At 51.8% G+C, this 11518-nt stretch overlaps 1 protein-coding gene across 5 annotated transcripts in view; it reads right to left on the bottom strand.

Moving 5' to 3' along the window:
• NFATC2 (nuclear factor of activated T cells 2) overlaps positions 1-11518 on the bottom strand; it is a 181831-nt gene that overhangs the window by 10570 nt on the left and 159743 nt on the right. For 2 of the 5 annotated variants that reach the window (XM_014591178.2, XM_027775060.1), the window contains exon 11: positions 1284-1371. The exons of the other annotated variants lie outside the window; for them this stretch is intronic. In XM_014591178.2, coding sequence (XP_014446664.1) covers positions 1328-1371 — 44 coding nt within the window. In that variant the 3' untranslated portion in view covers positions 1284-1327. The remainder of the gene's footprint in view (positions 1-1283; positions 1372-11518) is intronic. 5 annotated transcript variants of the gene reach the window in all.

Below are 11518 nucleotides of genomic sequence, written 5' to 3'. Positions count from 1 at the left end.
GTTTCGTTCTCTACCCCCCCATCCCACCCTCCAAAAGGGCTAAAGCCATAGGCATGCACCACTGTACCCAGCTTTATAAGGCGGGCTGGGAATCGAACCTGGGCCTCCCATGTGGCCTTGGCTGGCCAAGCAGCAGCACCCACCACATTCTCCCTCTCAGCTGGGTTCTTACGATTGCCTCTCGACTAGTTGGCCCATGGCTGTTGGAGAAGGTGCTAGAGCAAAGGTTCATTCTGATACTAAGAAGCAGTGGGCTGTCCCAGCAGGCCTGGCAGAGCTGTTGGCACCTGTGTGTGCCGGTGGGCCTGGCATCTGACAGCTACTTTTGCTAGAGTTTCATACTGGGCCAGTGCAAGGCTGCAAGGACTTCTGGACCAGGGCTGTGAGTAATGAACTCATGGTCGCCCAAATGGGGCTGTCCAAAGTCATTCCCAGTTGGGGAGACTGAGCAGGAGCCACGCAGCCCAGTAACCTTAGCGCTCACCCCGTAGCTGCTATGAGCCGGCACTGCAAGTGCTTGCTTGTGCCACTGGACCGTGGGGAGGATTAAGTGACAGCAGCATGGAAGAAGCTGAGGCAGAGGGCGGAGCTCACTCTCCAGGTCCCACGCAAGCTTTACACCTTGCCACAAGACTCTCCTCGGAGGCCCAGGAGCCAAAGCCGGCCCTGATAAAGTCTACTGGGTGGGGCTCAGTGAGGGTCTCAGCTGGGCACATGGGGAAACCAGGCTGTAGTCCTAGCTCCAGAGGCTGACTTCAGACCCAGAAACTGAACTGCAGATGACGCTGCAGAAAGCTCATGACAAGAAAGCCCCTGGGAGGATCGAAACTCTGAGCTGAGGGGATGGAGATGGCAAATCGCCAAAGCCCAGGGCACTTTCCGCAGAGGTCCCTGGGTTTTCTGGCCTCGCCCTGGGTAGGGAGCCTCCTGTACAAGACCAAAGAGGAGTAGGCTCAAGGGGCAGGACACTGCTGCATTGCCATGCAGGGCAGCCCAGAGCAGGGCGAGAGGGCGTCTGGGTGAGCCCGCAATTCCCAGGGCCTCCTCCCCTTTCCTCCCCACCCCAACCTGAGCGCCAGCCTCACAGAATGAGCAGACCGGGGATGTCCCCAGGACGGCATGTGGCCCTGCAGAGCAGCAAAAGGTACCTCTGGGGGTGACTGGAAAATGAGAAGGGGGGGCCCTTCGGGTTGTGAGGTTTTCTTTTACTAAAAAAAAGACAAAATTCAAGTTAAGGAAACACACAGCTGGAAAACAAGGAGAAGCAGAAGATAATCAATTACCTTTCACTTTGATTTCTTGGATCAAAGATCACAGTCATTCTGTTTCATAATATGTTTTGTATCCAGCTAAGGTGTGTGTCTATCAGCTCTGAAAAAGATTTGCAAAACCATTTTTGAGAAGAAAAAAAAAATCACCTTCGATCTCTATTACGCTTCCAACTCATGCCATTATCATCCACTTTGGGGGGCGTCTCTTTACTTTGAACCACTCAGAACCCAGGAGGGAATGTCACCGTTTGGCTGTACTTGAAGTCCCGATTCTGTATTATCTGAGCGTCTGTGCTGGAGTTAACCCAAGGAGTGTAATGACCGCTGAGCGGCAGGGCTGTGTGCAGAGAAGTGGGGGTCTCTGAGCTCAAAGCACACCAGCAGGATTACTGGGGGAGTGGGGTTCTGTCTTTTTAAGCTAGAAAGAAGGTTCTGCTGGGAACACGCCACGGGGTTTCAGATCGAGCCAGCTAGAGGAAAGCGGGCTTCTGCTGGAATTCCGCTAGGGAGCTCTGGCAGGCTCTCTCCCACAGCCCTCTGTGTATGCTAAACTGGCCCTGGTTTCCTCCCCAAATATGATGTCACCTCCACGGACATCAGTGATCGTGTAAATTCAGGCGTCTGCACAATTTCCTCCTCTGCTCTATTTTCTCGTCGGCAATGGAACAAAAGTTACTATTTTTACAGTCTCGGTCCAGTCACAGTAGTGAAGGCACCTGAGACCCGAGTCGTCTATTTGATAAGCCGTGCTATTGTTTTTTCCCTTCAATTTGAGATAATAGTAAACTCCTCTATACATCTGTACCAAGAGCTTTCAACACACTCGTCTCTGTCGTCCCCCTTGAATAGCTAAATTCTAAGGCCACAGTCTATTTTGCATGCGTGATTTGGAAATGCTTTCTGGGCTCGATTTCTTCCGGGGAGTGACGCGGCACTGAGTATTAGCATCATCCGGGAACTAGGAGGCTCGGTGAAGGACAGCCGGGAGCTCCTGCAGCCTCATCTTTGAGGGAGAAAACCTTTAGCCATGAGCTCTTTCCAACAGGCCCAAATCCCAAATGCAGGAGTTGGTGCCGAGCTGCTGGGTCCCTGGGACCAGACAAGCCTCATCATTCCTCCTGCGAAGCTGCAGAGAGCTAGTTCAGACCAGTGTTTCAGGCCATCTGAAGTCAAAAGGCCACTCTCCAAAATTCTAGGTGCACGTGGCCCTAAGGTCACCCCCTTGCTATGTTCTCTAGCTCCAAATTGGCTTATCCCAAATCCAGGAGCAGAAGGTGTTGTCAGATACTTCATTCAGGGCCTAGAGGAGCACCCCGATCCCCAGATGTAGATCTCTAACAGCCCACTGGGCATCTCAGACTTGACATGGCCAAACCGGGTCACCCCATCCTCACTGCATCTCCTTGCTCCTCCCACTCGCCTCCCCCCTCCACCCCCACATGCCCCTGTTCCACGTGATCCCGTTGTAGGAAACACGCATTCCCTTCTCCATTAGTTCAGGCTGACCTTGGAGGTTCCTTCATCCCATCCCTACGTGAATGCTTCTGCAATGACCCTTAGATGTTCAGAAATGAACAACCTTCACTGCTACCTCCCTGATCCAGTCTCCTGCTGGGTCCTAGTCCCCACTCCATAGCAGGTGGTCCTGCTAGAACTAAGTTAGAGGCCACTCCCCATTATCTCCCTTCTAGAAATAAACAGCCTGGGGTGGGGAGGGTAGGTGATGGCCAAGACACTTTCACTTTGTTCACATCTGCCCATTTAAGCAGCACACAGTAGATGTCGGATGTCACACCCTCCAGGTGCAGTCAAATCCAGGCAGAACCTGAGGGACTTTCCAGCTAAAACAGGGCTCTTTAAACCTCACGGTGCCCATGTAGCTGCAGACCACAGCTGCATCACCCCAGTGAACCTAGAAGCCAGTACCCAAGAAGCTGAGCCCTGCTCCGTCACCCTCTCAGAGAAGTGTAAGCCAGCACACTGGCAGGCTTGCCTGCTGCGTTTTGAGGCGCAGCTTCCTGTTAGTCATAGCATTCTACCTTTGGCTTCTTGGAGAAAAACCTAAGACCCTAAGAGCCAAAGGAGAGCCTACCCGAGTTCAACAAAGGCCTGGAGTTCAACTCGAGAGCAGAACCAGCTCGGACAGCGGCCGACCTGTCTGTCTTACTTAGTCCTCGCAGTCGCCCCGCAGGGATGTGGTGGGAGTCCCGGTTCACAGGTCAAGTTACTGAGGCGGAGACGAGGGGTGACCTGTCCAGGGAAAGCCGCGTAGTGTTCGGCCAGCTCTATGCTAACGAGCCCAGGCCAGGGCCCCTGGGTCTGAAAGGCCAGGAGGAGGCCCCCGCTCCCCATGCTGACCAGCACTGGACGCTCTCGGCACAAAACCACCCTGTCAGGGCGTCTGCGTAAGTCTCAGAGCCTCTGTGGGCCTCAGTTTCCTCAGTCACAAAGTGGGGACAAGAACACCTGCTTGGCAAGGTTACCGTGAGGATTAAATGACATAACAGCCATGTAGTCGGCACGTGTTATTAACTCTACGACATGGTCCCCTTAGGAGAGAAAGCTGGAAGGGAGCAACGCCCAGTCCGAAACGGCCCACTCCAGTGACCGAAAGCACAGTTCTGCTTCCTTTAAACAGCAGGTCCCTGGATCCCTGCAAACATCTGGACAGCCATCAGTAACATGGACCAAAGGCGGCACTTCGAGTTACTCTGGGCTCCTTAGGCACCACCTACAAATCACCCTAAAGTAAGCGGAGATGGCCCTCTGAGTCTTGGCCTCGTGGTCCTTCTCCGGGGTCTTTACGACACCACAGCTGGAGGCCTAGCCAGGGACGCTGCAATTTTACCACCCATGGGGAGTCGTCCCATGAGCTCTGTGGAGAAGAAGATTGAGGACGAGATGGGATGTGGTTCACCAAGGAGCTCGATCATCGCTGATCGGTGCAAAAGCACAGAGTCAGCAAATAGCCTTTACAGACAAAAAAACACAGACCCAAGCGTCTGCCACCTTGGAGATCTCACAATTGGCTTTCTAGACCAGCTTCTGAGAGCACCAGCTTCTGAGAGTCCACTTAAACAGGATGGACTCTGACCGGCACCGGCACTGACACCATGGGGCTGATGGGCATTAAAGACTGCTCCAAGGTGTATCTGGTTTGACCGTCCAACCGTGACATACGGATGTCCCCCCACCAGTCCAGAACTTGCTACTGCGTGGCCCGTTCTCTGCTTTTTTCATGACTGCATGTTGACTTACTACCTAGGGGGAAACACCCTGGGCTTTCATGAAACTAAGCTGCCTGCGAGGAAGGACAGACTGATTGTGTCTATTCAGACCTGGACCGGGCTCGCCCGATCTACATAGCATGGATCTCCGATTCAGCCAGAATCTGATGACACGCAACTAAGCTACACCTCTCCTGGCAAGAACCACACGGCTTCTCAAGCAGTGACCACAAGCAGGAAAGCATTCTAAACAAACACAGTCTGCTTCCTTGTCCCTCTGCCGGTTCAAGACAGCCTCGACCCAAAACCTCTGCTGAGAGCATCAGCCACAAAGCCAGCCCAGCAAATAATTTGCTGCCTTAAAAAAAAAAAAAAAGACACTTGTTGCTACACCGAGTTGAGTTTCAGGAAAGGAGCAGTAGTCCAAACCCACAAATCAGCCTGCCACCACAAATGAGAAGAGAAAATAAATACCTAATTGTTTGGGAAGCCATCTTTCTCCTTGAGGGTTGGAGGAGTTCACCAAACATTTGTTTAAAGACATCTGAGTTGACTTCTTGCTTCTCGAGGCCAGGGCAGTGTGGGGGAGGGAGGTATCAGCAGGTGGGGGCCTCGAGCGGTAGAAACAGATTCCTAGCCTGACCTGCTTTCCTCACCTGGCAGGACTACACACAACCTCTTCCTCACCTCGAAGGAGGTTCGACCCCTGACCTGGCTGAGACCGTCCCCTGAACACCCGTGTGGCCCCTGCTGCTTGGAAAGGAACCACTGGGGATTATGGAAACTTCCAGCAGTCTCTACCGCATGGTCTTACAAATCTGCCTCCCAGGTCTTCTCATCTTCACAGGCAGATGCTATGACCAGGTCACCACACAGCTCCAACACAAGACGCCCACACACACCCACATCCCCTACAGCCTAGCCTGAACCCCAGCCTGTAGGAAGGCTTCCCCGATCACAACGCATCCCCATCCACAAGACCTCCTCATCTACCTTAAGTATCTTTTTTTTTAGAGGTTTCTGCTTTAGGGCACATGCACTCACCAGAGAGAGAGACAGAGATAGTGAGAGGGAAAGCAAGAAATCACCCCTCTGGAGGATGGCCACACTGCAATCCCTTCTCCATTCTCCTCCCAGGATCTTAGGCACACGTGTGCACACGCCCAATGTGAGTGTCAAGTCACCGGGTCCAGGACTCAAGCCGTGGCTTGCCATACAGGAGTTCAATGATGTAACTGCTATGCCACCTGCTGGCCTCTATCTTAGGTGTCTTAAATCTTCCGTTTCCTGCAAAATATTCCAACGTGTCTGCCTCCCTCCACGCCTTCCAGACGAGCAAGAGAAGCCATTAGCCGCCTGGTCTGAAATTCCTTAGGGTCTCAAGTAGGGACCAGCCTGGTCTTAAATTTCTGAGTGAGATCCACACGGCCTAGCCTTGCTCTTACTGCTGTTAACCTAAAGACTGCCTGGAGTGACTGGCAAGGACTGAGTGTAGGTGACATTGTCCCTGGTGTCCCTAGGACACAGTGACTTTCCAGGACACTGTGGACAGAGGCTTAGCTTCTGATTCATCCCCTTGACTCAAAATTTCACCTGTACAGTTCCTGCCATGGACTGTATTATGTCCCCCCCACCCAAAAAAAAAAAAAAAAAAAAAAAAAAAACCCCACATGTTGAGGTTCTAACCCCCAGTGTGCTAGTATCAGAGACAGGGCATTCGGGAGGTGATTGGGGTCAGATGAGGTCATAAAGGTGGGATTAGTGCCCGCTCACGGGAGTCAGCCTGTGTCTCTCACGTGAGGACACCTAAAAAAAGGTGGCCATCAGCAGGCCCTGACCACACTGGCACCCCGATCTCAGACTTCTGAGAAAGTAAAGTTCTGTTGTTTGAGCCAGCCAGCCTGTGATATTTTGTTACACAGCCTGGACTGACTCATACAGTCCCTTCAGCCCTGGTTCACCAAAGTCCATGCCTTTCCACCGTCTCTCCATGGTCCCACAGCAGGCATCTGCCAGAGAAGCAATCCAGGTCAAGTGGCCTGCCAGCATCACACAGCTGGTCTGCAGCAGAGTCTCACCAAGGAGCAGCCCCTGCCTGTCCCACATCAGCACCTTGTGCAGTCCAGCTCATGTCAGGGGCAGAGCGGGGCCCCACTTTTTTCTTTGTACCTGAATCCTGCTTCTTTGCCCAAATGCCTCCCTGGTTCCTGCAAGCCAACAACCCTTTTCTTCTCACTTTTCCCCCGATCTTACAAATGCGGCCTTGGTGTTTCTGTTAAGGAGGGGCGGCCAGAGTGGTAAAGGCCTGGCGCCCAGGGTCAGAGTTACAGGGAAACACAGAACTGGGCTGGGTCCAAGCTCCAGCCCTGGCACATCCTAAACCTCTCTGACTCCCCTACACAAGGCGGGGAGTTCCTAATGCTTGAGGCTTCCAGAAGGAATTGGTGAGTCAGTGCCGACAGCTGCACCTTCCAGGCGCTCTACGGAGCCTGGCGCACAGTAAGCAATCCCTCCTCCATTCTGCACACAATTCCTTGTCGGGGGTGGGGGGTTTAGTCTCTTCCATTTCCGAGCCTTAGTTTCCCCGTCTGTAAAATGGGAATAATACGTACCTCGGATGTTATACTACGAACATACTTGGCACAAGGCCAAGCTAAAAAAAGTGCTAGCCGCTGTCTCTACTGTCACAAGCCGCCCGCCTCAGCCCACCACACAGAGGGGGTTTGGTTTCTGACCGAGTCGACCTGCCGGCCGGTCCACTCTCTCCCACCAAAGCACTTTCACCTCCACAGCTCTAGCTGCATTTCGGAGTGGGCGGGTCTGAGGTGAGCTGAGCGCTTGCTCGGAGATGCATCTGCACATCCTGCCGAGGGGCCCCTCCCGCCCTCGCTGCAAGGTGGCCGACGTGCTGGGCCAGCGACACACGGCACAGCTCTCTGAGTCACCCACACTCTCTGCAAACCAGGGGCCCCGGAAGCCAGCCAGGCTGCAGACCACATGGCCCTGGTGGCCCAGACATCTTCCCGGCAAGGCCTCAGGCTTACAAGAAAAATGCCACGTCTTGTCCCAAACTGTCTCCGGCTCTCGGGATGAGTAAACAGGACAACTCTGAGGCTCCAGTTTCGAGAAAAAGGTGAACTGGGAGGAGAGCACATCATTGGAAGGTGGGGCAGGCAGATCCTCCTGCAGCCCAGAAGACACCAAGCCCAGAGTGGCCAGAGGAGCCACCTGCCTCGAAGAGGCTCCAGGGAGACAGGGACACAAAAACGGCCACGTCCCCAGTCAGCTTCCCTGCGCCTTAGTCCCAGCCCCCTCCATCAGTCTTCAGTGATGCCTTCCTACACCCCCACTCCATCCAGGGGCCGAGAGAGAGTGCCAGGAGCTTCAACAGAATAACCCCCTTTTGGTCAGCTATTCTGTTCCAGATGAAACTGCTGGGTAAAGTCATAATACATTTTTGCATTAAAAAAAAAAAAACAGAAAAATACATCATGACTTTTCCAATAACCCAATACAACAATATTTATTATTGTATTCATTTATACAGCAGTTTCTACAAAGCATTTTGTATATATTTGCTGAACACTCACAGCAAGCCCATGAAGTAGGTATTGATTTCTCCACTTGACAGGTGGCAAAACTGAGGCTCAGAGACGTTAAAAACACACTCTGGTTAGACAAATACTAAGTAGAAGAGTCTGGATTCAAACCTGACTCAAGCTACTTGAAGATGAAAATTCATTTCAGTGACTACCTGGCAGCCAGAGTATTCTTTGCATACAACTCTGCACACAGACGGGCCTTGGGAGACTCTGGCCTCTCTCAGTGTTGCACAGTAGACATCTCCCATGTAGTATGCAAGGAAATCTTGGGACAAGCTAACAGAGAGACATTGTCCACGTTGGCTAACTTTGGTGGGGGAAGAAATTTAGAAATAAGGAGTGGCGGGGCCAGCAGGTGGTATGGCGGTTAAGGTACTGGACTCCCACATGGTCGACCACAGTTCAGGTCCCAGACCTGGCAGCTTGTTTTCTCACTTTCCCTCTCTCTCTCTCTGCCTGTCTCTGATGATTTTAACAAGTTAAATAATAATAATAACAATAATAAATTAAATAAATGCTTTTTAAAAGAAAGAAGGAAGGAATGGCTAGGCCTCCTCAGGCTCACTGTGCAAGCCTTCATACATACCTAAAAGGGGAGCTGATACTATTGGGTTTTTGAGAAAATGACGACACATTTCTGCATAGAAAACCATGTCATGATATTCCCAACGACCTAACAATATATTTAAGAGTTAAAATAAAGCCGAGGCCTGGGCCTCAGAGAGATGGTGGCTTCCACAAATGGGGACATGCCAGCTTGCTCCTGCTGGTGACACTGCAGCAGGAGAGGAAAGTTTAAGCTCACGCCCCTCAAACCCATCAGTCCTAGTGGAACCCAAGCCTTCCTGTGGTTTCAATCTAGTTCTGGCTTTGGGCCCTGGTGGCATCTGCAGAGCACACAAGATCCTCTCTCTCTCTAAAGAGGGTGTAACCCTTTTAACACCACAGCTGGGGCCTGTGGGAAGAGAAAGACTGGGAGATGAGTCTGGGATTACACAGGAGCGCATGGCTTCTGTAGCAAGAACCTGGGTGTTATGGATGATCTGTTCTGATCAACCTGCCCTGAACAAGTGTTAGCACCCACCCACTGCCGGGACCCAGGGATGCTTCTCCTTTAAGAATGAAGATCACGCCCTTCTGCCCCTCTTGCTCTAGCTCACAGCCTTCCGTACTACCCTCACGGCATGTCCAGCAGGCCCATGCCTCAGGGCTTTGCACTTGCTGTCCCTCTACCTAGGATGCCTTGCCTTCAATGCATGCAAGGGCCTCACTGAGATCTCTGCCCTAACATCATCTCTGCAGCTGTGCTTCTCTTAAGGGAACATCTCCACGCTCCCCACCCCGCCCCCCTCCCTTGCTTTTCCTTTTTCAGAGCATTTAGCATTCCCTAATCTTAGCAATGATATGTCTAGGCTGCCAGCTCTATGAGGGCAGGGACTTGGGGACTTCGTGTTCACTGTGCCACCCCCAGCAGCACATGGTCAGTCGCTGTTGGTGAACCATCACCCACTGGAGAAATGAACGAGTGAGCAATGTCTTCCGAGTAGTGGCAACCCAGGGTTGACGGCATGGTGTGAAAGGTGCAGTGCTCCGAGGCCTGTCTTACAGAGCAGATTCCGAGAGAAACAGCAGGATTTTAATCACGCTTCGTGGGCTTAAGGGAGAAAACAGCGTCTCTTCTGTACTTTGGCCATGCTGTACACTTGCCCGGCACACTGGTGTACGGTGAAATCCTGACCTGAAAGTTCCACGGGGCCCACCTCACCGAGAGCCCCCAGCTCCATGCATGGGGTCCAGGAGAACTGAATCATGCAGCAAACGGGGTTGGGACAGGAACTGTGAAGTCTGGAACCCTGCACCTTCATTTTCCACCCACTCCACCTTCAGGGGAGAGAAATGGTTTCTCCATTTGTGAACTTCTTTCTCTATCCTGAGCCATTTCAGATGCCAACTGGGACGGTATTAGAAATGGTCCATGCAAAGACTCTACTGGGAAGCAGGGTTTAAGCATATAAGTCCTCAGAAAGCCGAGACTTAGAGGTAGGGGGTCAGTCTTCACCCACACCGCCCCTGACCATCCACCCACTGAGCCCCAGCTTCCACAGGGAGGGAACAGGCTGGCTGCAGGCCATGGAGAGCTCGTGAGGCAGGAATGATAGTGAACCCTGGGGAGAGCTGGCTCTTCTCTCTATTATGAGACAATCCTGAACAGGATTTGCAAAGACTAGACAAGAACTCAGCACTGTGCGACGTTCATTTTCCCCACATTGAGCTAGCGATTCCGTGAGCTAAAGTAGATCTAAAATTCAACCCAACTCTGTAGAGCTTGACCAGCGGACTCCAATGTGTACACAGAAAAGCAAAAAGGCCGAGAACTGCCAAGGAGCTCTGGAGGAACAAATGCCAGGCATGAAGCCTACTGGAAATCAACCGTTTCTACAAAGCTGTTGTGACAAAGAAAGTGTACATTATACTCCCTTCATTTTATACAATACCTGTCCATTTCCAAAGAAAAGATAGTGTGTTATCAGCTGGGTACAGGCAAACTGCACTTCGGAACAAAGTGGAGAGCCCAGGAAGAGGGCCACGCTTACATGACAAAGGCATTTATAACTCCAGTGGACTACAGGCCCCTGGGGACAGGATGGATTTCTCCACAGAGGGCCCGGGACAACTAGTTATCCAGATGGAAAACAATGAAATTAGAACCTTACCCTCATACCGGATACATGAATCAATTCCAGGTGGACCACAATTTGAAGTGTACAAAGTACGACTGTCATGTGTCTGGAAGACAACACAGGAGAATCTCTTCATGACATCAAGGTGGAGAGAGGTTTCCTAACCCTTTACCTTCGGTCTTGAGCAAGCACAGAATCACCCAGAGGGTTCCTGAAGGCATAGACCTCTGGTCCCACCCCCAGCATTTCTGATTCAGCAGGTTTGGGGTGGGGCCTGAGAACTTGTATTTTTAATAAGTTCCCGAGTCACTTTGATGCCACCAGACGTATGACACTTGGATACTGCCATCTTAAACCAGCACTTGAAAAACTCACACTTTTCAGAAAATCAATGTAACGCCGTTAAAAGTTGCTGTTCCTCAAAAGATGCCACTTCACACACATCAGCTAAGCAAGAAAATCTAAGCATCAGACAACAAAATGTGAGTGTATACAGCAATGAATTACTTAGAGCTGCTGATGGGAGCGAAAGCTGGTACCTCTGCTCCGGAAGACAATTTGGTATTGTCTACTCAAGTGGTGAGGTGTACGCCCGTGACCAAGCAACCGCTTGTAGGCAGAACTGACAGGAACTCCTCTGTGCCCTTGCCGTAGATACAGACAGAACATTCCAGACAGCACAGTCTGTAACAGTAGAGAGGAAAACCCTGGAAACAACCAGATGTCCACCAGCAGGA

The sequence above is a fragment of the Tupaia chinensis genome, unplaced genomic scaffold (genome assembly GCF_000334495.1).
Source record: "Tupaia chinensis unplaced genomic scaffold, TupChi_1.0 Scaffold000049_1, whole genome shotgun sequence".
In the NCBI taxonomy this organism is placed as follows: Eukaryota; Metazoa; Chordata; class Mammalia; order Scandentia; family Tupaiidae; genus Tupaia; species Tupaia belangeri.
This window is presented reverse-complemented; position numbering and strand designations above follow the sequence as displayed.